The sequence below is a fragment of the Theropithecus gelada genome, chromosome 1 (assembly GCF_003255815.1).
Source record: "Theropithecus gelada isolate Dixy chromosome 1, Tgel_1.0, whole genome shotgun sequence".
Lineage (NCBI taxonomy): Eukaryota > Metazoa > Chordata > Mammalia > Primates > Cercopithecidae > Theropithecus > Theropithecus gelada.
In genome coordinates, this window is record NC_037668.1 from 217,802,328 (window position 1) to 217,827,459 (window position 25,132).

General features: G+C 41.7%; 1 protein-coding gene across 4 annotated transcripts; it reads left to right on the plus strand.

Moving 5' to 3' along the window:
* The first annotated feature begins 16,179 nt into the window (after nt 1-16,179).
* Nucleotides 16,180-24,710, plus strand: ZBTB18 (zinc finger and BTB domain containing 18). 4 transcript variants are annotated; one of them, XM_025365706.1, is made up of 3 exons: nt 18,605-18,684; nt 20,405-20,434; nt 21,023-24,710. In XM_025365706.1, exons 1-3 carry the CDS (start codon nt 18,672-18,674, stop codon nt 22,603-22,605), a joined length of 1,626 nt encoding a protein of 541 aa, XP_025221491.1. In that variant the 5' UTR covers nt 18,605-18,671; the 3' UTR covers nt 22,606-24,710. The 4 variants fall into 4 exon arrangements, with proteins under 4 accessions (XP_025221493.1, XP_025221492.1, XP_025221494.1 ...); XM_025365708.1 differs by lacking the exons at nt 18,605-18,684; nt 20,405-20,434 and adding an exon at nt 16,180-16,234; XM_025365707.1 differs by lacking the exon at nt 20,405-20,434 and having other exon boundaries at nt 18,499-18,684.
* Nucleotides 24,711-25,132: the final 422 nt, after the last annotated feature.

The following is a 25,132-nucleotide window of genomic DNA, read 5'->3' on the forward strand; positions in this document are numbered from 1 at the left end:
ATATTTTCTGTTTATTTACTAGGTAAGAGAAGGCTATGCTCTTGTTTCTTCTTTCTGGGAATACAGCTAGACTAAATTTCTCAGACTCTCTTGCAGTTAATTTTGGGCCATACGACAGAGTTCTGGCCAATAACATGTCGGTAGAAGTGTCAAACACCACCCTAGGCATGGATCATGTTAAATCTCCTTGTATATAATCTTGTGTGATACCTATTTCTATTCTGTGGGGACTTGGGAGGTCATATATGGAAGATGATTGGAGTCTCCGATGGCCGAGATGGGAAAAGATTGGTCTCTGAATAACTGCATGGAACGGAGAGTCCCACATTCTTCTCCCACCCAACGAGAACACACTGGGCTTGTCTATCCTCAGAAATAAACCTTTCTGCCCTTTGATCAACATCTCATTTTCCTCACCCCTGGTAACTGCCATTCCGTTCTCTACTTCTATGAGTTCAACTTTTTAGATTCCACGTATAAGTGAGATCATGCAGTATCTGTCTTTCTGTGTCTGTCTAATTCCACTTAGCGTGACAGCCTTTTGGTTCATCCATGTCACAAATGACAGGATGTCCTTTTTAAAGGTTGACTAGTATTCCACTGGACACATACCATGTTTTCTTTATCTATTCATCTGTTGATGGACACTTAGATTGATTCCATACCCGGACGATTGTGAATAGTGCTGCAATGAACATGAGAGTGCAGGTATCTCTTCAACATACGGACTTCATTTCCTTTAGATGTATACCCAGGAATAGGAGTGCTGGATCATATGTTAGTGTTATTTTCATTTTTTTAGGGAACCCCCCCTCACCCTCCACCACACAGTTTTCCATAATGGCTGCATCCATGTATATCTCCACCAATGTTGATTTATTTCTTATAGAAACGAAGTTGGGAAGGATGCAATCCTGGGCTGGTATGGTAAATTTAGGAAGTCATTAAATTAAGAAGCTTCCTCCAACTCTCCTCTCCAGCCTCCTTGTAATGTGGCTCTCAACCTTGTGGTCCATCAAGTCAGCCCAAGCTCCAACCATCACATCCATATTCCAGACAGTGGAAAGTAACCAGGAAGAAAGGGTCAAAAGGCATATTCACGGTCTTTTAAGGAGGCTTCCTGTAAACTGCACAGAACACTTCCACGTGCATTTCATTGTCCAGAATTTGTCATAGGGAGCTATCTAGCTGCAAAGAAAGCTGGGAAATGTAGTTTTTACTTGGGGGCAGTTATGTACTTGAGAGTTTTGTCACTAAAGAAGAAAGGGAGAACAGCTATTGGGGTAGGAGACCAGAAGACTTTGCTATAGTTAATAACTGCAAGCTTCTTACTGTGAGGGAAAAATCGGCTTATATAAAATACAATTGTAGACACACACACCTGTGTTCATGTGCACACTTCTTTGTTTATACTTTAACATATGTAACATATATAGCTTGCCATTTTCACCCTAGTCTTAGCCCATCAGAATTCCTCTGTAGTCAGTGAACTAACTATTTTCCAGTGTTTTGGGCATAAACGTAACTCTACCTGATGGCAAAAGAAAAATAAGGATACTTTACATTTTGTGTATCAGCATGCATAGAAATACAGTCATGGGCCACATAATAGTGTTTTGGTCACCAATGAACTGCAAATATGATGGTCACATAGGATTATGAGCTTAAAAGTTCCTATCACTTAGTGACATAGCCATTGTAATACCATAGCACAATGCATTACACACATTTACAGTGACGCTGGTATGAACAAACCTACCTGTGCTATCAGTTGTATAAAAGTACAGTACATGCAATTATGTACAATAAATAGTACTTGATAATGATACTAAACAACGATGTCATTGATTTATGTTTTTACTACGCTATACTTTTTACTATTATATTTTAGAGTGTATGCCTTCTACGTATTAAAAAAAAAAAAAGTTAACTGCAAAACAGCCTCAGGCCAGTCCTTCAGGAGGTGTTCCAGAAGAAGGCACTGTCATCACAGGAGATGACAGCTCCACGTGTGTTACTCCCCCGAAGACCTTCCAGTGGAAGATGGTGACACGGATGATCCTGACCCTGCATAGACCTAGGTGAATGTGTGTCTTTGTGTCTCAGCATTTCACACAAAAAAAGTGTAAAAAGTAAAAAATAAATTTTAAAAATAGAAAAAAGCTCATAGAATATGGATAGCAATATTCTTGTACAGCTGTACAATAAATACGTTTGTGTTTTAAGCTAAGTGTTATCCCAAAAGAGACAAAAAGATTTTTAAAAAATGAAAAGTTTACAAAGTAAAAAAGTGACCGTAAGCTAAGGTTAATTTACTAGTGAAGAAAAAAATATTTTTAAATAAATTTAGTGTGGCCTAAGTGTCCCGTGTTCATAGAAAGTCTACAGAAGTGGCCAGTAACATTCCAGGCCTTCACATTGACCCATCCTCACCCACTGACTCACCAGAGCAACTTTCAGTCCTGCAAGCTCCATTCATGGTACGTATCCTATACTGGTGTGCCATTTAAAATCTTTTACACCTTATTTTTACTGTTTAGATACACAGATACTTACCATTGTGTTACAATTGCTTACACTATTCAGCCTAGTAACATGCTGCACAGATTTGCAACCTAGGGCAATAGGCTGCACCTGATAGCCTAGGTGTGTAGTAGGCGATTGCATCTGGATCTGTGTGAGTGCAGTCTATGATGTTTATACGATGACAAAATTGCCTAAGGATGCATTTCTCAGCACATACACCTGTCACTAAGTGATTCATGGCCGTAAGTAATTACATGTATGTGTCAGTATAACACGCTCTGCTACTGTTTCAATGTAAGCACGGCAAGTATTATGCTCATCCTATTGGATTTAGGGATGGATATTCCCTATTCTGAGTCTGTTTATGCCAGTGCATGTGTTTGAGTGAATGGCAAGAACTTGCTATACCTTGATTTCTATAGTGCCTACTACTTTATAGAATTGTGGAGACATCCTGGTAGAATAAATATAAAACAGATAAACTGTCTTTACATTGGATGTGTGGTACATACCGTTCTTTATCACGTTTCCTGTGTATTCTATTTCACGGGCACATAATATATACACCAAATTTCCTCCCTATTTTCTACAACATCAAGGACAATGCCCTGCCCCCATGTCATATTATATTATTTTGTTTTAAAATTGCATCTTCTCTCATTCCCCACCCACCTGTCCGGATACACTCCAACATCGTATTTGGCCATGCTACCACACCCCTAATATAACAGCATATGGCATGTTTCAAACCAAAGATTTAGGATTTTCAGTACCCTCAGCGATCAGGTGTTGGAAGCGTCCAAAAAGTGACCTCTAGAAAACTGGGCTACATGGTTTACATCTTACACTGTCTAAATGCTTTACAAAGGACTATCTCTTAATCTCCCACTAACCCTATCATTAAAGTGCACGCTATCATCGTCATCCCTGTTTTTACAGAAGTGGAAACTAAGCCTTGCCTAAGTTAAAGTACAGTTACATAGCTAGGGGCAGCCTGACGCCAACTGCACATGGTCTGCCCCCAAAGCCCACGATTCGAATCACGACGCCATGATTCAGATCATCAGCATGGCCCCTGACGGTCGGTATCCAGGGTCCCCACAGAGAAGCTTTGCCAGCCACACACATTTGGGGAGCACCACTTTGTACAGCGTGCTCTGCTCAGACACAATCCCTCTCTGGGAAGGCCTGCAGTCTGGTTAGGAAAATAACGTGATCATATAAAATGACTGGAATATCGAATACCCTATCCACAAGAACCCACTGATCTCCAGGCTGAGGCGGGCTCGTGACTGCAGAAGAATTAAGAATCGTAGGGGTTCGTGGCTGCTGACATACTGTTGCAGACCACCTTGCCTCACTATGAAAGATGCAGTAGTTTGAGGCAAAGGTTTTTTCGGGTTTTTTTTTCTTTCCCAGGCAAATCGTGTCTTCCCATGAATTAACCACCAGCCATTTTCATGTGCACTCACTCATCCCCCTGCCACCCCAGTCATTTATTTGCAATCACGTTCGCATATTCTGGGCACTGGAAGTTGGTTCAGTTAACAAGGAAGAAGGAAACTGATAAAGATATTGTTAATGGATCTCTTTGTGCATAAAAAGAACTCCCATCTTCCCTCCCACATGCTGTCCTGAATTCCCCTTTTCCTTCTTCTCAAAGTTTTACTTTTTCTCGGAATGTCTGTGTGTGCCATATGACAGTGATTTTCTGTGGTAATTGCTTTATTCTTCAATAAGAACCTTTACAATAGCAAACTCCTACAATACTTATGTGTAAATTAGGGCTGTTCCAAGGCAAAAAATTGAAACTTGCACGTCGTCGTTTTTGATAAATTTTTTAAAAATCTCCTTGAATGTGAGAATATTTGTCTTGTGCCAAAAAAAAAAAATTAATTATTTTCTGCATCTAGAGTTTCATGCGTTTGGGTTTACATTACAGGATCTCAGAGAGAATAGATCATTAATTCATTTCAACAGAGTCAGCTTACCAAGAAAAAGTGTGTTCGTTCTGCTTTATACAAAAGTCGGGTACGATTCTATAGAAATGCAATTTTACAATTAGAGTGCTCTTGGGCTTATGAACAGTGTTCATAAGTCGGCTGGCTGTGGAGGGTAGAGGGTGGCTGCGTCCCCAAACAGCAGGGCCCAGCACGAGGGAAACGCCACACACCTTCTCTGAGGGGCCCCAGAAGAAATGATCGCGGTAGCAGTAGCTTTATTTTGCTCACTTGCAATAGCAACAACAAAATGATGCCACAGACGAAAACTGTCATGTCCCACCCGCTCCATCTGTCCTGTGCTGTGCACCCTCATTCTACAAATTAATCTTTCACACATTTTTTAACAAAAAAGTGTTCATGTTATAAAAGAAAAAAAAAAAACAAGGAAAACAGAAAAGGCTGTGTAGAAAATAAATTAAATTTAAATTTGATGGCAGTTATGACTTTTTTTATTGACTATAAGAGCAAACAGTCACATCAAATTGGTGCCACTGGCATATAATTAAAACTACAGGGCACCCTTAATGATCTCTGACAATGATCGCGTGTGTTTTTTTTAAATATAGCACGCACATTTTGTCCAATTTGGGCTCTTTTTTCCTGTTGCTTTTGTCCTCTTTCTGAGTGGATATTATTCATGAACTGAGTCTTTATTATCTATTTGGCCATCTGCATAGCATTGGCCATAGTCCCCTGTATTGTAATTTTGAGTGAAAATAAGGACTGCTGGAGATTGCAACACTAAAAATAAATAATAATAACAACACGCTTTAAGAACTCAAAAGTAAAAAACATAAAGAAAAACATTTGGGCTGGAGGTGAGCTTTGGAGGTACGTAGCTTGAAGGTGGGGGTGAAACAAAAATCATTCCATTCCCTCATTCAGCATAATAGAAGCTGGATATTCACTCTGACCAAACTACCATCTAGTTGCCTTGATAAGATAATATGCAATTCTGAAAGCGATGCTTCCTCATGCTGGCTTGTCTTTGAAAGAAAACAAGTATTTGTTCTCTTGGTACTCTCTTGCTTCAGAAGTCCACAGACTTCTTCGTGGAGGGACAGCCAGTAGCACAGCCTCCTCTGGCTATCAAGATTTTAGCCACTGAATATTCATCTTTACCACGTATTAGGTCCCTTGCTTTTAGTTTAGTGAAGGCAGATTTTTTAAAAAGTTAAAATAATAGAACATATTTCCAATTAAAAAAATATGCGTGGGGGAAAATGAACTGAAAACTAGTATAATTGTTTTATTTCTAAAACGTTGTCTAATCTTATTTGGTTTCCTCCATTCTTCCCCCCAACCCTTTGGATCTTTTCTTTTCTCTCTTTCTGAAATTCTCTTCATCAGGGTTTACTTGCCTTTATTTTCTTTCCACTTGTCAGATCTTCCCTGCAGCCTCTGGAAGGCCATCAAACCAGCTGATTGAAAGATGAATATGAGTTAGCAAAGAAACACCTTCCTGAACAGAATAAATATGCAAGACTATAATATATGAGAAGAACACTTTTGTTTCAAGTGAAAACATACAGTATTCTATTTGTTTTTTAATGTTCTTTGATTTTTTTTTTTTGCTTGTAGTTTATTCCTATTAAACTTGAGGAATATTCAATTAAAGCTTTGCTTCCTCTCTCTCTCTTTCTCACGCTTTCTTTCTCACTTTTTCATGCACACAAACTGCTTGAGCTCACTACCAAAGCAGAATGAATTCTGTCAATTATCTCATTATTTAGAAAATGAGTTATTTACTTGCATTGAATTATGGTTTAAAATAACTTTCTTGTTGTATTTCTCTTTCCTTCCAAAATTGGTTCATGTATGTATACAGTAATAACCTGAATGGCATAAAATTTTCAAATTTGGAAAGTTTGAGCTAATCACTTTAATATCCATATTGATTTACCTAAAAATAATGAAGAAGTTCTAAAATCAAAAGAGATAACCCAGTTTCCAAAATAGCCCATGTGTACTTGCTCATGGCGGATAAAATTTAGGGCATATGTATTTATTTATTTTCATACCTATTTAACTACTATAGAGAGGGTATGCTGGTCATTTTAAAAAATGATTAAGAGTTAATTTATAGCTTTTAAGACTAATTTAATGACAAATATTCCAATAGCCCCATAATACTAAACTTTTGTATCTAGCATTAATGTTAATTTTAATTATTATATGTTTATATATTAATATTATATCCGTTAGTTACCTCCATGAGATCTGCAGAAAATAAAAATGCAATGATATTTTACACAACTGTTTTAAGCCACATCATTCCATTTTCTCTAAATTGATGTGATAATCATTGATATTTTAAAACCTTATCCAGATGTGTGTTTAATAATACAGTACAGATTTCTCTTTAACAAACTATATTTCAAGTCTGATTCTCTAAAACAAAAAATTCCTCCCCCCAAAAAGCAAAATCCATAGTCTAGAGTATGCACAATTGAGAGTCAAAATTTCCACTCTTTTAACATAAGAATAAAGTGATAAAAAAAAATCATGTCCTTAAAAATATTCTTTTAGTAATCTGATATAATACGAATACTTTAAATAATACTAAAAGACATTATACTCGTGTGAAATGGTCTGGGCCAATATCACATGCCTCAGTCATTCCTTTGTATTGTTCCTCCAGCCCCCACCTCCTGCTAAAGTATTATATCAAATGTTATCTGATACTAAACATTAACTCTTAACCATAGCTTACAACTGCCCTGAGTTGAACTAGAAATTCCAAGACAGAATAACAAATGGGGCCTCTCTCTCCACTCACTCTCATTCTGTGGGAGTTTTAGAGTTGTTTAGGAAAGCAGGATTTGAAGAATGACATCCTAGTGTGCTTAGGTAAAGTATGTTCATTCTAGAATATTTCTGTAGCTGTTTGTAAATGTCACAGACTGATCATCTCAGAAGCCGTGTAAGAAGAAGGGATCTCAATCAAATGTCTGACCAGATCCCTCCTTATGGCCGTAAGAGTTTAATTTTCATTTAAACAACAATAAATACAGGCATAAGGGTTTGAGATGAATTATGTAAGCCCTTTAGCTACAACCATTACATTCTGCCACCAAGTGAGCTGCTGTTCTCACTTTGTTTTATGGGTTCTGCATAGCCTGTGTTATTATATCTGCCAAATAAAACCCAGCAAACCATGCAAATGAAAATATAATCTTTTATCTCTCATAGTCACCGGATGCACCCAAATATATAATTTTATCGATTCCTGTGCACCAAATGTACTGCTATTAGGACCCTACTGTCTTAATAGGACCTACAGAAAGGGAAAACATTTCCTGCTTGGAGGTATCTTCATTTATATCCACCAATAGCATATGTCTGCAGTTGAGGCTGCACTTGAAAAGTCAGGAATAATTCCTTTCATTATATTTTTAGCTCGTTTATGTGGTTCGATGGAGATCATGGATGCATCCTCAAGGATAAACACCCAAATGACTGTGCGTTTTCAAAGCATGGCAGATTCTAATTTGTTTAAAAACAATAGAGTTTTTTCTTTTGATTTCAGAGTGGCCTAAATATCTGAAGAAAAATGACTTAGTGAATTGTTGATGAACTAGCTCTGCAACTCACCAATCTTAATTTGGGGACTTGGACAAGTCACTTAGCCATTCCATTTCAACATTCTCCTCCAAGTAATGAAAATAACAACACATCTTATGCCTATAAGTGATGTTTGAGGAATAACTCACCTCTAAAATGCCTCAAGGATGAAAAACCTCTTCTATATCCTAAAGAATTGCTATGCTTCTCCCAGGAGTAAAGTCTCTACCATATCCATCTGGGGATATTTGTAGGTTGGGTCAGAGTGCACCCCAAAAAAGTAAATATATGCTTTTCTGGTAGTCTACATAATAAGCTCTCCTTCATCCCAAGTTTAAAGGGAGCAATTCAACATGTAAAGCATTGCTATTCCCGCTAGCCTTGGAAAAAACAAAGGTGTAAGTTATTTCTTTTCACTATCTCCCTTCCCTTCTCCCCTCCTTCCCTTCTCTTTTCCTTCTCTGCTGCCCTCTCCCTTCCTTCCTTCTGTTCTCTCCCTCCCTCCCTCCCTTCCTAGAAAATTTCTTGAATGCTTATTATGTGCCAAGCACCATTCTAGGTGCTAAGGATATTATCATAGAAAGAGTCCCCATCCTGAGGGAGCTTACATCCCACCAAGGAAGATAGGAAACAAAAAACAGAGGCCGGGCGCGGTGGCTCACGCCTATCATCCCAGCAGTTTGGGAGGCCGAGGCAGGCAGATCACGAGGTCAGGAGATCGAGACCATCCTGGCTAACACAGTGAAACCCCGGCTCTACTAAAAAAATACAAACAAATTAGCCGGGCGTGGTGGCGGGCGCCTGTAGTCCCAGCTACTCGGGAGGCTGAGGCAGGAGAATGACGTGAACCAGGGAGGCGGAGCTTGCAGTGAGCCGAGATTGGGCCAGGGCACTCCAGCCTGGGCAACTGAGCAAGACTCCTTTTCAAAAACAAAAAAAACAAAAAAAAAACAAAAAACAAAAAAACAGAGTGGGTATCTTTGACAATGGGAATTTTCCTGGTTCACTTTATCAAAGTAGTTCAAGAGTGCTTCCTTCCAATGCCAGTTCATGCATCTGGTGATGAGCCAGGCCAGATGTTTTGTACAGAGGCTGGTGTAATTCCAACCAGGCCTGACGCATGATAAGGATTCAGTGGCTGTTAAAGGAATGAATTTATTTCTGAAATGTGATTAGTTAGGTTAACATATAATTCAAATTACTCAATGAAATGTCAACACATACCTACAATTTCCCTATAAGGTCAACCTAAAACTACGCAATGAATGTGCTATGAAATTCTTATCTCTATTAAGAAAAATCTAGTTCATATTAAGCCAATCTTACCAGAAAAACCAGCCAAACTAGTGACTTAGGTATATGAGTGTGCATGTGAGTACACACACACACACACACACCACACACACACACCTTGCCTTGATTGTAGCAACCTCATGTCTGGAAAGAGTTAAATGCTGAGTACAGCCTACATTATTTTTTAAAAATTCTTTATTCTTTTATCAAGTGATCTCTTGGCAAAATCAACTGAGTATATTCTAGTCTTCTTTACTTTGGGGCCAGCTATTTCATGAAGTATTATTTAAGAATAATTTGCAAGACAAAAAATAGTGCCATACATCAGCAGAGCCAGGAAGAAGTATTCACATCTCTGCTTTATTTACCTTGCTGCTGCCACCACCAACTCTGCCAGCACCATCGCCACCACCATGGCCTCTACCGTAGATCACTTCCCACTGGGATCTGTCCTTCTCTTTCCCCTTCTTCCATTTTCCTTCTTCTGTACTGTCACCATTTTCTCACCATTCTTCACAGCCCTCCCGTCCCTGTAAAGCTCTTGTCCCATATATTGCTCTACTCTGTCATTTGTCTCTGTCTAAAATGCCCTATTGTGCATGTGTCTCTGTCACGCAGTCTCTTGTCCTCGTCTGTTTTAGTGAACCTGTGTTCCTGCATCTGTCCCATATCCCAAGTGCTAAGGTACGGCATGGCGTTGCAGACCAGTTGTGAGTCCGGTTTCTTTTTTTGAACCCCAATTTTTTTTTTTTGCCATGACCTTGCTGAGCAGCCTCAGTTGTATAAAGTGACTTCAGAGCAATGGGTTTTCAGTTAAACCATGTGACAATGCATTTACGTACAGAGACAGAGAACAAAGAAAGCTTCCAGGCCCCTAGAAGGAATGTGAAATGTGTGTTCTCTGAGTTCATATTCAAGAACCACTTTTCCTATTGTCTCCCATAAAGCTATTACTGCAGCTTCAATTTAAAATGCTTATTTTTACTGAGTTTAATTTAGATACACATTTGCATTGTAAAATGGGTACTTCAAAAATAATCATTTTAGTCTTAGGCATAAATGCTAGTTCTTTGTAAGAGAAGTAACTTCCTGAGTTGCATGTTATTGCTAAGGGCGAAGTAAATTTCTGGAGTGAGATTTAACCTTCTGCCTGCTCTTATTACCAGGAATAGTTTGAATTTGGTACGTATCAAGACTTTTGTGTTAAATTTATAGAATTTCTTTATAACCAAAGAGTTGTATTAAGACAATTTTATCTTATTACAGTAGTTAGGACTGGTAAAAACTTATTAGGCATCAGCAACATATTAGTCACTGAAAGAAAAATGAAATCTCATCTTTGTCCAGTGGATTCACAATGACATTTATATATACATAATGAAGATATAAGAGGGAATGATACTATTTTATGTATTGTTGGCACCTAGCACATGGTAGAAATTTAACAAGAACCATGATAATGCAGTTTCCTTAACATATACTAAGTTCTTAGTAAATAACTTCTAGATTTATCATTTTCCTTTCTGCTGGTTTAAATCCAAGAAGGTGCTGCCTTCAAGAGTGAAGCAAGCACAAAAGGGAAGGAAAAATCTCTGCCTGGAGGCGAATGCAGACAGACATGCTGTTTGTGTCTTTGGGTCTGAAGCACAGCAGCTAACACACAGTAGGTGTGAGGCATCAGTATTATCTGGTAACCTCTCTTGTTCTGTTCATTTCACCTTTTCTAAGTTCATTTGCAACCTGAATTTCTACAGACTCCAATTGAAGCAACTTAATACAAGTGAGAGTATTAGCATTCAAATATTTAGAAGTTTTATCCTCTCATTTTGAACAAAACAACTTCTATTTACTAATATTGTACAACATTTTAGCACAATTGATACCCCTGAAGACTTCCACTATTGAAGAAGAGGTTCTGAATATCAAAGGTTCATATTAAATCCTTCTTCAATAGAATTTACTCATCTGGAAGTCACACGTTTAGTTGGGTTGTTTTAAATGGTAAATCTTAAAAAGCCCACAGATGAAATGAGTGCATCTTTTAATGGTCCAAAGCAATGCAGCCTTCGACACCACAGATTAACTCCAACATGTGGTATTTGAAGGCATGTGATTTTTAAGGATGGTAGACTTGCCTTTCAAAATTTGTTTTGTTTGGGATAGCCTTTAAATAATTTTTAACTGATTGAACTCCCACCAGTGAATGACACAAAGGCATTCTGTGTAGCAAGGAAGCCAGCCAGCCTGGGGTTCAAAAGTGGCCTGGGATTATATACAAAGTGAATGATGAATATATTTATAGCACAAAGTTAACTAGGAAAGGCATCATTGTGTGCATGTTTTTCTTCCATATGTTGTAAGGTATAATGTATTTTATGGGGAGACTGGAGGAGATAGAGGGGAGAGAGAGAGAATGAAAAGAGGGTTGTGAGTTGGGTGGTTACTGAAATACCTCCTTGATTTTTCCTAAATTATTTGAAGTGGCCTGTCTTAGTCCCAACCAAGCTTGAACTATTGGCCTCCTTCAGCCATTATGCTGTCTGTGAAAGCACTGATTTACAGTAAGCACCAAAAAACTGGCTACACAGGAAAAAGAGTTTTAGGGAGACTGTATCCTTTGCTCCTCTCTGTCCTTAAGCCTCAGCAGGTTTGAATCACTGGTGTAGGTTCATTCTGCTTTCATTGGTATACCACCAATGCCTGCTGCAAACCTGCTAAGGACTTTTCATCAAGAGTTTATAACATTATTTCTGTCTCCAGGGCTGAGAATCAGGCTGAATTATCTCCAATTTAGGGCTTACCACAGTTTAGGAATTTAATAAATAGATTCAAGTATCATAGAATTTATAACCCAGGGAACGATTTGACATAGAATGTGCTTTGCAGAATTATAAATATATTTTATAGATAAGATTAGAATATATTATAGAGAATTATAAATGCATAAAATACGTATTTTAAGAAAGATGCTATATAAAGCATGCTCCCTGTCCACTTTATTGTTGTGATGTGTGTTCTGGTTTGTTCATTTACTTTTTTAAAATCACTGTCTCAACTGCGTTTCAGGGTTTCCTTTTCCCTTTAGACCATATCAACCTGTTCATTTCTACATGCCAGAAGAGAGACAGACACAGAGAGAAAAAATCTAAATAAGTTCATAGAAGTTCACGTATGCTCTGATCTTGAAAATGAGTGGGCTTAACAGAAGCTTGAACAAACTTTCCAGTTTAGTGTCTTTTTCCTCTCTAGGTTCAAAATCAGTTTGACCTCTACTTACATTTTATTAGATTTTATAGTTATTATATTATCAATATAATACCTTCAAATACCTGCTATTTTACTATTGTTTGCCTCCCTAATTTTTAAAGAAAAATTCCATTCCTATAGGAAATTAATACATTTATAAAACATCAATATCCAAAAACTAGTTTCCAAGATAACTTTTTCAATGTGACCTATTGCATAAAGTGTAATAAAAACACTGAGGTTTTTCAGAGATTTGAGCTGTGGTTCACACTTAAAAGTCAGACCTTCATTTTATGGAGTTGCTCATCAAATTTTATTTGATCCATCAACATTTTATACTATTAAATTGTTATTAGTTGAAACGAATATGTTATTAGCACATAAAACTTGTTCCCTGGCAAGGAGGATTCATTTGTATCACTCTTAATTTCAGGACACCTAGAATGGATTAACTGGAACCGTACAGGACTGGATTCCTCCCGAGAGAAAGTATGGTATCTTTTGCCAAGAGCTTAGAATGTATACTTTTTGCCCTTTTTTCCCCCCACTGTGGGGGGGCGGGAGAGAAGTATAGATTATTAGCTAAAAAACAAACAAACAAAAAAATGACAAACTCTGTCAAGCAGCTTTGTGTCATGGTAATTTGCTAAGCCTGTTATATCGTGGTAAACACCCTACTTTGAGGTGCTTACTTGAGGGGATATTTAGACTTTGACTTATTACCTTCCATGGTTCCAATGGGCATTAAATAAAAATAGTACTCATTCTGTACTACGACTCCTGTGATACCAGCCTACTTTTATTTCCAATTTTCATGGTGATAACTTTCCAAAGGATTAAAAGTATCATTTGTACGATAAGTTTATAAGACAGTTTAAAACAAAGAGAGTAAAACAATTTATTTAAATATGAAAAAAAGGGCATAAAAGACAGTCACACTAAGGGACTCTGTATAAAATGGTTGTAGCAATTGAGGGGCAACAGACTTGCTTCCTTAAATATCCATTTAATCTATATTTCCTGGCCACACTGCTCAGTTCCCAAAATGGATTCTAGTAATGACTGTTAGGGAAACACAGTGCACACACACACACACACAGGTTAGTTTTTGATGTAGCAATGTCTCCTGCACATCTTTGGGGCTGTTATTCCACTTGTAGGTACATTCTATAAAACATTTTGTTACAGCTATGCCTTGGCTTTAGATGCAGTACAGCTGAGTTTCTAAGCTTTTTGGAGATAATCTGAGTGTCCTAATATTTTCATGAATTGTTTAATATCCTGACACTATCAATTACTTTATGTCTACTCATCTAGAGATCTGTCACTCTCCTTAATTTTAACTTTTAGTAGATGAGAAACAGCTTTGATAATGCAAACATTTCTTTTTCCCTGAATTTGTTGGTGAAACATGCACTTTTCACATCTCATTTTGTGTGCCGGTATATTTCATTCTTGAATAACATTTATTCCCTACCTTGAAACAGGTCAGACTGAAATTGGGCCTTCTACCGCTAGACTGAAAAGACCTAGAATTCATCGACAGCACAGATACAACAATAGCCTTCATGGAATACAAAAACTCTAGTTCTCATAGGATATCCTTGACCTCAGTGATGAATCATGAGGGCGTAGAGGGTTGAGAAAAAAGTAGACACATCACTACTGTTTCTAACAAGATATCCCAAAGCTATTTCAGTTCCAGGAATTCTGTCTGCTCCTGTTTTTACTTCATTAGCAATTCAACATGTCTGATTTGCCCACACAATACTTTCAAGCTACTTTACCCATTTGACCTGGAACAAAGTGAAAGCACATTTTGCCCAGTTGAAAGGTCTCCTGGCAAGTTGGTTAGCAACAGGCTTGCCAGTCTGGGTTCTGTTAGCAAAGACTAAACACGTTTCATTAGACAATTACTAGTGAACTGATTTCCTCTCTATGAAGTTGGGTTTTTGTTTTGTTTTGTTTTGTTTTTCTATATTCTTCAGCCATTCCCCCTCCCCCACCACCTGTTATTCAACTTTTTACTTGTAATTCTTGCCTCAACACGATTTCCAATTTCTTCACGGCAGACATTTCCACGTCTTTGTGGCTGTGATTAACGCAGTTTAATTGCCAAGAACAGGTACCGAGCAAAAGTTTATTTGAAGGAAAGAAAAGCGACACAGCAGTCTTACATCGTCCCTCGGCAGTTTAAAGTTGTGGCTAGATACGTATCAATTAAGGAATCAAGCTGAGGCATCTGCAAGTACCAATTTTACTGTAATGCTCTAAAATTTGGTCAGTTGGGGAAGTCTTTACTTGTAACAGTGTAAGTACACAACGGACAGGAGGGTTTTGCGAGAAAGGCAGGCGCTCTGCCCTGTTCTGCCCGTGACATGATGACGTAAGAACGACTCCCAGAAACTGCCTGAGTTGCTCACGTCCCCAGCTCCCCGATGTGCACCTGGGCGCGGGACGCCGCAGGACGGAGGGAGAGCGCTCCTCGGTCCCGCTCCCCTGCGCACGGGCAGGCGAGGACCCGGGCGTCGTCACCCCCACGGGAGGGAGCAGAGAGAGACACCCGAAGAGGGCCTCGAGTCATCCGTGTCCCCGGGTGCCCTGCCTCTCCAGGATACCTGCGTAACTCGCAGCAGCCAAGCCCCACTACGTTTAAAAGTGTGTTTGTGGTTGTCACGGTGCACACCGAAAAGCTCGCTCCGCACCCCCAGAGTGCGCGGGGCCTCTGAGCCTGGAAACAAGCCCCTCCCAGCGCAGCTGTCGCCGCCGCCTGCGGGCTCCTTTCACTTTCTCACGGCCAAGTCACCCAGAGGGGCGCCGCTGCTGCCACCGCCGCTGCGCCCGAGGACTCCGCCCCGCGCCTCTTCGCTCCGGGCCCCCGCCCGCCCGAGCCCCGCCCACCCCAACAGTTGCTGCCTGCGATTGGCACGCGCGGGAGGGCAGCTCCGGCTCGCCACCCCCATTGGCTGGGCCCCCCTGTCAGTCCGACGACTGCCCGCCACCCCCTCCGCCTTCCCGAAGAGCCGCCCTCCCATTGGAGGAGTCTGAGGGCTGGGGGCGGGCGGGGAGCGCCGGTCCAGCCGCTTTCGGTCAATCGCAGAAGCCCAACGCCCGGAGGGAGGGAGGCAGGGGAAGGAGAGGGGCGGACTGAGGGTGGGGGGAACATCTGGCCGGCGCCGCCGCGTGCGTGCGTGGTGCGTCCTCCCGCCCCCTCCCTTCCCCCTCCCCCGCGCCCGGCCCCCCGCCCCCGCCCCCCCCACCCTGCCCGGCGGCTCCGCGCTCGCTCCCTCGCTCGCTCCCTCGCTGTGTCTGGCAGGCTGCGGCCGCCGCTGGGCTGCTGCCATGGGGAGCCGTTGAGAGTGGGGCCCTCTTCGCTCCGCCGCGCTCCTCCGGCTGCCAGCGGGGGTGGGCGGGAGGGAGGGGCGGGGGGGAGCGGGCGACGGAGCCGGGATTGGGGGGCGGGGGGGCCGGGAGGGAGGGGGGCAAGAGCCGGAGGAAGCCCACCAAGTCCGGCGGCGGCGGCGGCGGCGGCCGGGAGGAGGAGGAGGAGGAGGCGGAGGACGCGGCGGCGGCGGGGACGCGGTGACTTAGGGCCGCTCCGTGTGAGTCCCGGCGCCGGCCCCTGGCCCCTGACCCGGCGCCCCCTCCGCGCCCCGGCACCCCGGCGGGCGGGGGGCGCCAGCTGTGCGGCCCCGGCCGGCTGGGCGGCGCGGGCGGAGGGCGGGCCGGGCCGGGGGCGCCCCCGCGAGTGGAGTTAGTTTGTGTGGTTGGAGCTGTTGGGGCGGCGGGGGGCGGCGCAGCTGCGGGAGGCCCGGCCGCGGGGACGGGCCGCTGCAGCTGCGGGGTCGGGCGGGGTGCGGGCTCCCGGCTCCGCGCCGCGCCCCCGCGGGCCGGTGCAGCTGCGGCGCGGGGCGGGCTCCCGGCCGGTGCAGCTGCGGTGGCGCCTCTCGGGTGCGGAGGGCGGCGGGCTGGGGGAGGGGGCTTGGGATCCGCCGCAGCTGCAGTGGCGCCCGGGACGGCCGCGGCTCCGGGGACCGGTGCAGCTGCAGTGGCGCCCGGGGGAGGGGGCCGGCAGGGGAGGGGGCCCTCCCGGGCTGGTGCAGTTGCCCGGAGGCCCCGGGGGCTCGCGCGTCGCGGCGTCGGGGAAGCGGTAGCAACCACCCTCCTCCCGCTGGCTGCTTCTTACGACTTTTCTTTTGTTGTTGCCGTGACCCGGCTCTGTTTTCTCCTCTGTTATTGAAGGTGTTTTCCTGCTGCACCGGCTCTACGCCCTCCACCTCCTTCCCTGTGGTTTTAACCTTCCTCTTTCCCCGTGTGTTTTATGCACGGCGAACTACGTAAAGATTTGCATTGCTTCCCCACTCGGCATCCCCGCCCCCACCTCTCTGAAAAACAAAACCCCAACCTCACAAAATCTCTATGGATCCGCGGTAGCGAGACGTGAAGGGGTTGATTTGTGGAGTGGGAGTCGCTGGCCCATTGCGGTGCTTGGGACTCATTAAACTGTCACTCACCCCCCACCCCACTGGGTAAATGGGGTGATTAATGTCTGATATATTGGAATAGGGCGAGGGCATTTGTGGAGAATAGGTGGTGTGGCTGGAAAGAAATTGATCGCCCAAGGATGTCTCCTGGACTAAGCGTTCATAATTATGTCACTCACCGCGAAGTTGGAGAAAGTTAGGTTTGTGACTTTGGGAAAGCGAGAAGGACAGGAGAGTCGTCGGGTTTTGTTACTATTTAACTCTCCGCCACGGCTTTCTAATGGGAACGAAGTGGTTATCACCAGGGCTGGGACGCTGACGCCTCAGGCCCCAGTTCCTTTTCTACCCCTCGCCCTCTCAAGAGTCTGAGGAGATGTATTTGACATTCAGAGATGTCGCAGCACCCTGCCCGGCACCGGTCAGCCCAGCCCGGGTCGCGTTACAGTTTCATCAGCTTTTAGAAAAGACCCACAAACTCTGGCTGAAAAGTTCTCAAACTTACTAGACCTGGCTTCCCCCCACACAAAGATTTTCTTGTGATCATTAAACATTACAGAGTGACACCCCCCATACACACAAAAAAGATTGTTAAGGGACACAGATCAAGGGGAAGGCAAGGTTCTGCTTTTTCTGAGCAGAAAGATCAGATATGCAGGTGCAGCATTCATTTTAAGTGACTGTAGCAGGTTGTATCAGTTTATTAATTGGTCTCGTTGAACTGAAGTACTTTCCAGGCTTTCAGAAAGTGCAGTTTCAGCTTGTTGGTACTGAGAATTGAAATTTGCATTGACTGTGGCAGTGTAGGAAATTTTTCTGAGAAGGTAGTTGTAGATAAGTCATTAAATAAGAGTGAAATAATAAGGTGAACCAGTCCGAAGTAATGGTTCTGAAGAAGTCTGCCAACATTTGAGACATGTATACCATTATCTCAGCAGAAAAAAAAAAGTGCGGTAATAATGTTGAAATGGGACTGGAGATGTCAAATGGGTTGGTTTAAAAATATCCCTAAACTGCCTTAGAAACTAAACGTTGGAGTTAAATAAAAGTGAATCTGGATTTCCTGAATAGCACCGTGGCTTGAGTGTGCTGTCAGTATGTAAGCCAGTCCACCAACTTAAGACAGAAGTGTTGCTATTCCATAAATACAGTAGAACTCCATATGCTGAGTTTTTCAATTTCTTCTGTTAGAAAGTTTGGAAAAAAAGGAAGACTTTGAAGTATTTTGTTTATACTAACAGAAGAGAAAAGTTCTCCTAAGAAAAAGCTGGTGGCAGGAGTGTAGAGGAGTAGCATATGGCATTAAAAGGAGCACAGCTGGAGGTAGCATTTCCATCTGAACATGATGTCAGAGCAGCTGACAGCCTGCCATCCCTCAGCCTTTTATTCTAACACACAGACAGGGAGTTAGTGTGTGCGGATCTGTGGTGGAGAAGGTATCTCATTCCTCTCTAACATCATCTCCACTTTGCATCTGTCTCTCTTAGTCTGCTTTTTTTCCACCGATGTAACAGACCTGGAGCCAGCAGGACTCAGAGGAAAGGACTTAATCAGGTTTATGTGTCCTAAAGGTAGGAGTAGCAAGAGATTAGATTGAGCATATTTCTGTTTTGGTGTTTTGTTTATTTAATTTTAAAAATCACATTACTTTTCTAACCCAGTTTAGGAATAATATATGAAATTGAGGATTAAATGAACATCTTACTGGAGTTGAAAGTCTTGAGCTTGTTTAGTTTTAATTTTTTATCCCTTTTACTTGAGCGAGTAAATTAATACACAGAAATATGTCAAGTTTTGAAATGTTAAGAAAGGCTTTAAAATACTGCTTTTGGAAATCACGTTGGATTAAAATGCTTTTTTGTTGTTCACTGCTATTTAGATTTGACTGGGATGGTGGTGGTGGGGAAATACTAAACTGTCTGGAATCCAGCATTCAAACTTATATGAGAAGATTATTCTAGTTAAGAAGCTAGATTGTTGTGTAATTAATTCCACTGTGAAACTTTATTCTTCAAAACATTGAACAGCACTGCTGAAACATACAGCTGTAGTGCTTTTGAAACTGAAGGTTTTCAAGAAGAAGAAAAAAAAAACTTTTGTCCCCAGGAGAATAGTTTGACTGGTTTCCTCACTTCTCTTTCAAATATATATTTAAGAGATCTTTTATTTCAGCATAACAATAATTATTTGCAGGAGTTTTTGTGTTAGCGACTAATTTAGAACTTGTAGATTTGAGCTGCCTGAATTGGCCAGACAGCTGTAATCGCACTCCTCTATTCTTAATCTCTTTATCTGGGCAGCAGCTGCCATATGGCCACAGTCAGCTGGATCAGATGTTTATAAGCTTCCTTCTTCGTCCCTCTCTGTCCTCTCAGCCTCCTAATTTGATCACGGCTACCTTGTGAGCTGCCCTCCAATCTTTATTTTTAGCCTTCTCAAGGATTAGGATTGATGTTAGCTGTGGGGCACTTAAAGTGATTGTATTGTAAATCTTAGTTTATTCTAGCAGTGGCATCTTGCAGAATGTATGTGGGGTTAGGATAAAGTTTTAGTCTGTCTTGGGCAAGGTGTAGAAGAAGAAGAAGAAGGGAAGTAATTTCTGAATATTACATTAAGTGTATCTATTCCCAAAATGCACTTGCTGAGATGGGTGGTGTGGAGCCTCGCTTCTGGCCACAGGAAAGGGGAAGTCGGGTCTTTCTTTTTCAGGAGTTTACCCACCGCAGTTGAATTCTGACCCTTTGTACATCTTTGCCTCTCCCCTCCGTCCATTTCACTCTCCCTCATCAGAAAACCAGGGCAATGATGAATATTTGCAAGAATAGAAGCTAGTGGGAAAACAAAACTATATCAAATTATATTGAAACAAAGTATTTTCTGTTGGCTGAGGTAAGGCAGAACCAGGAGGGGAAAAAAAGTTTCTCTTTTTCTAAAAAGGCTTTAAAAAAAAAAAGTTGAACCTGTAAAGCTTTTGAGTTTTATTTAAGCGTTATATGCCTTTATTTTTAAAAGTTAGAATTAATTTTAATAGGAAACTCATTTTGCCTTGCAATGGATCAAAGTTTAGATGAGAATTTTCAGAGTTAAATAAAGCCCCTCTGGTTCCTAATATTCTAAAAGTACAGTTTCTACGAAGAAATATAACAATTTTTTTCTCAGTTCATTTTGAAAAATCTTTGGATTTGTTCATAGTAAAGATGATCTTTTCCATCTGCTGGTGCAGCTCCTGATCTCGCACATGTGTGCTGTACCTGCAAATCTGAAGGCATTAACATCTGTTTTTATACACAGGGCTTTTGTTGTACCACTCTGACTTTAAAAGTAAGTTGTTTGCTAATTTCTGGACTAATTATGCAATTTCATTTTTTTTTTCTTGAATCAGCCAAATGTGTGTGTGTGTTTAAACTGTGCTTTCTAAGTACAGTCAAGTAGCACAAGTAATAAAAGGAAAAGGATGGTTGAACAAGTTTTCTTGTATGTGTCAGGATATGTTTGGGACTTTCTTTGTTTATTATATGAGTTGTTTCCTTTGAAATTAAAGCTATTTTGTAGGTTTTGTAGGACATAATTTGATAAGTAGAGTTAGTTAAATTTCTTCTGAAAGAGATCTAAATTCTTATTCTTAGTGAGAGACTGTAGTTAAAGGAAGGCTTTGAAAGCTTGGGTTCAGGGAAGATGGAGATGCGTCGGAGGCTGTCCGGCGAGGGTAAGGAGTTGAGAAAGTGCACGTTTTCCTTCTCGCGTTTAGGTCTCGTCCGTGTGATTTGGTAGTGCTGGGTCATAAGCCTGATTGAAATTCAGGGACATGTACCACGGCGGCCAAAGCGGAATTAATTTTTTTATATGGGGACTAGAGCACTGAAAAGTTGTTCCTGACCAGGCTCTAATGAGAAATTCCTGTCTCCCCAGGTTATGAAGACAGTATGGAGTTTCCAGACCATAGTAGACATTTGCTGCAGTGTCTGAGCGAGCAGAGACACCAGGGTTTTCTTTGTGACTGCACTGTTCTGGTGGGAGATGCCCAGTTCCGAGCGCACCGAGCTGTACTGGCTTCATGCAGCATGTATTTCCACCTCTTTTACAAGGACCAGCTGGACAAAAGAGACATTGTTCATCTGAACAGCGACATTGTTACAGCCCCCGCTTTCGCTCTCCTGCTTGAATTCATGTATGAAGGGAAACTCCAGTTCAAAGACTTGCCCATTGAAGACGTGCTAGCAGCTGCCAGTTATCTCCACATGTATGACATTGTCAAAGTCTGCAAAAAGAAGCTGAAAGAGAAAGCTACCACGGAGGCAGACAGCACCAAAAAGGAAGAAGATGCTTCAAGTTGTTCGGACAAAGTCGAGAGTCTCTCCGATGGCAGCAGCCACATGGCAGGCGATTTGCCCAGTGATGAAGATGAAGGAGAAGATGAAAAATTGAACATCCTGCCCAGCAAAAGGGACTTGGCGGCCGAGCCTGGGAACATGTGGATGCGATTGCCCTCAGACTCAGCAGGCATCCCCCAGGCTGGCGGAGAGGCAGAGCCACACGCCACAGCAGCTGGAAAAACAGTAGCCAGCCCCTGCAGCTCAACAGAGTCTTTGTCCCAGAGGTCTGTCACCTCCGTGAGGGATTCGGCAGATGTTGACTGTGTGCTGGACCTGTCTGTCAAGTCCAGCCTTTCAGGAGTTGAAAATCTGAACAGCTCTTATTTCTCTTCACAGGACGTGCTGAGAAGCAACCTGGTGCAGGTGAAGGTGGAGAAAGAGGCTTCCTGTGATGAGAGTGATGTTGGCACTAATGACTATGACATGGAACATAGCACTGTGAAAGAAAGTGTGAGCACTAATAACAGGGTACAGTATGAGCCGGCCCATCTGGCTCCTCTGAGGGAGGACTCGGTCTTGAGGGAGCTGGACCGGGAGGACAAAGCCAGCGATGATGAGATGATGACCCCAGAGAGCGAGCGCGTCCAGGTGGAGGGGGGCATGGAGAGCAGTCTGCTCCCCTACGTCTCCAACATCCTGAGCCCCGCGGGCCAGATCTTCATGTGCCCCCTGTGCAACAAGGTCTTCCCCAGCCCCCACATCCTGCAGATCCACCTGAGCACACACTTCCGCGAGCAGGACGGCATCCGCAGCAAGCCCGCCGCCGATGTCAACGTGCCCACGTGCTCGCTGTGTGGGAAGACTTTCTCTTGCATGTACACCCTCAAGCGCCACGAGAGGACTCACTCGGGGGAGAAGCCCTACACATGCACCCAGTGCGGCAAGAGCTTCCAGTACTCGCACAACCTGAGCCGCCACGCCGTGGTGCACACCCGCGAGAAGCCGCACGCCTGCAAGTGGTGTGAGCGCAGGTTCACGCAGTCCGGGGACCTGTACAGACACATTCGCAAGTTCCACTGTGAGTTGGTGAACTCCTTGTCGGTCAAAAGCGAAGCACTGAGCTTGCCTACTGTCAGAGACTGGACCTTAGAAGATAGCTCTCAAGAACTTTGGAAATAATTTTATATATATATAAATAATATATATATATATACATATATATAAATAGATCTCTATATAGTTGTGGTACGGTCTAAAAGCAGTCTTGTTTCCTGGAAATAAAAAGTTGGGATATTAACTTGTTTTTGCACTTTAGAATAGCATGAGAATCTCACTAATTTAGCATTCTGATAAAAGAAACTTTAGAGCAAGTCAGAATAGAGAGGTGTTTTTCCTTTGAGGGGGTAGGGGAAGTAAGCCAATAAGAACCTTTTAAACGAATCGTCCTATCACAAAATGCTTTCATATGGCTTAATTTTGTCAACACTGCATTGTCTTTTGAGCTCTTTTTTTCCCCCCAACAATTTTTTTTTTTTTCAGTAGAAATTCCCTCCAGTTTTATTAGCCTCTTTATATGTCTCAAATTGCATGAATTTTTTCTGGCTGTTGGAAACCTGAATGCTTTTAGACCCAAATGGAAAATTTCTGAAATGCTGGATTATCTATTTTTAAACAAGCAGTTGACTTAAAACTTTCTGTGGCAACTTCTGGTTTTCTGATGGTTCCCAGTGAGAGAAATGCTGAAACTACACTGGGATCACTGGGACACTGTCTTGTGAAGGTTTGCTTGGGATGAAAAAGGATATTGCAGCTTCAGCAGTGTTGAACTGTGTGTTTAAAAATGTGAATTACTGTTATTGTATACTGTAATTGATTACATGGGCTGGGGGGGTGTCAAAGAACTTGACAGGTTGTGTTGATGCTCTTAGTTGAGTCTTGAAAAGTAAATATTAACGCTACAGAAATGCATGAGTTTCAATATATTTTTTGTCTTTGTTTGCATTGTATAACTTTAACGAGTGAGTTTAAAATTATTTAATTTCCTTAGAAAAATAGCACCATTTGGGAAAAAAACTGGTGTTATGAAGAACGTAAATGCACTGTTTTTATTTTTATTTTATATAATTTAAATTGACTTTCCCACTGTCTTTAAGTTGAAACTGTTAAGCTGAATAAAAACTTAAGCTGCAAATTGATAACTTCGCTACATAACAAGGAAAATATAAATGTTTACAAACGGCTTAAAGATTTGCATGTGCAGTGTGCATTTATAACAAACTTCTAATTGCACAAAACCCATGCCAGCTCAGAGTTTAGGTGTACACATTTACCCAGTTGAGCATTTTTAGAATAACTACTGCACAAGTTGACAATAGGTCATTCTCTCTCTTTTTTTTTTTTTTTTTTTTTTTGCTCCCTTTTTTTTTTTCTCCCCTTCTTCCTTACCCTCCCTCCCTTACTCTCCCCCCCCCCACCCTCCACCCCCAACTCATGAAAAGATTCTATGGACTGAAAAAGCCCCAGGCTGAAAGGACTGGACTGCCTTGATTGACATGGGGAAGGGGGTTAGTAGACTATGTGGATTGCGGCAGCAGAGGCTGCAGCCTAACGTGTGGTTTTAATGACCAGCACGCAAGGCAAAAGCATTTTGCACAGTGTTTGTTTTCCTGTCTTGCACTTACAAATAAGGTCTATGGGAGTAGCATGGAAAACGTTTGCTGTTTTTCCCTTTTTTTTTTTTTTTAATTGCTTTTGTTTAAAATTTGATCGCCTTAACTACTGTAAACATAGCCTATTTTTGTGCTTAAGATACTGAATGGAAAACTCCATTGTGTGTTGCTGGACTGTTTTGGAAATATTTGGTTAAATGTGTGTTAATTTGGCTGTAATGGCATTTAAAGCAAACAAACAAACAAAAAAAAGCTGTGAAAATGGCCTTGGAGCATTATCTTTAGTTACTTGAAGAGTTTCTAGTTTTTTTTAAATACAGTTTATGTTAAAATAATTTTTATTAATTTAGAGAAGACAATCAATGTCTGTGAGAAAACGGACTTACTTTTGGATTTTCTTTTTGTGGTCATTGTGAGTGATTGCTTTTTCCTTTTCTTAGTTTCACATTCTTCCTTTGTTCTAAAACTTAGACTGACATCTAGCTTTGACAATCATAGTATGTTTTATTTTCCTGAGGGGGGAATAACTTATAATGCTGTTTAGTTTTGTACTATTGGTGTGTTGGTGAATTTTTAAACTGTGTGCTAACTGCAATAAATTATATGAACTGAGAATTTCTTGTGTGTATTTTTTATTGTGATTATGTAGTGTATAGATTCTAAATATGTGTCATAGCTGGCATCTTTAATGTCAATTGTGATCGGAATTCATGAAATTATTAGAATGCCTTAAATCACTCGAATGGAAAATGTGCAGACATTCTAGTCACTTAAGAAGATACAAAATGCACGTTTAAAAAATGTGACCCATTTTCACAATCTAGATCAAGAATGTTGAGGTAATTCCCTAGAAACTCATGAATCATGAAACTACGTGGCAGCATAGATTTTTAAAAATACACTGTACAACTACTAATCCATATATACCATAAGTCACTTTTCATGTGTAATTTTATCCTAAGTTGATTGGTCAAATCTATTCTCCTGTGTTCTGGTTTAAGTGGAAAATTGAAGGAGACCGGATGTTTTAATTTGGA

What these genes read in the sequence shown, in the direction of transcription:
- ZBTB18 (XM_025365706.1), top strand. An exon ending in GTACCACTCTGACTTTAAAA is followed by an intron (nt 20,435 to 21,022) that starts GTAAGTTGTTTG and finishes CTGTCTCCCCAG; the next exon opens with GTTATGAAGACAGTATGGAG.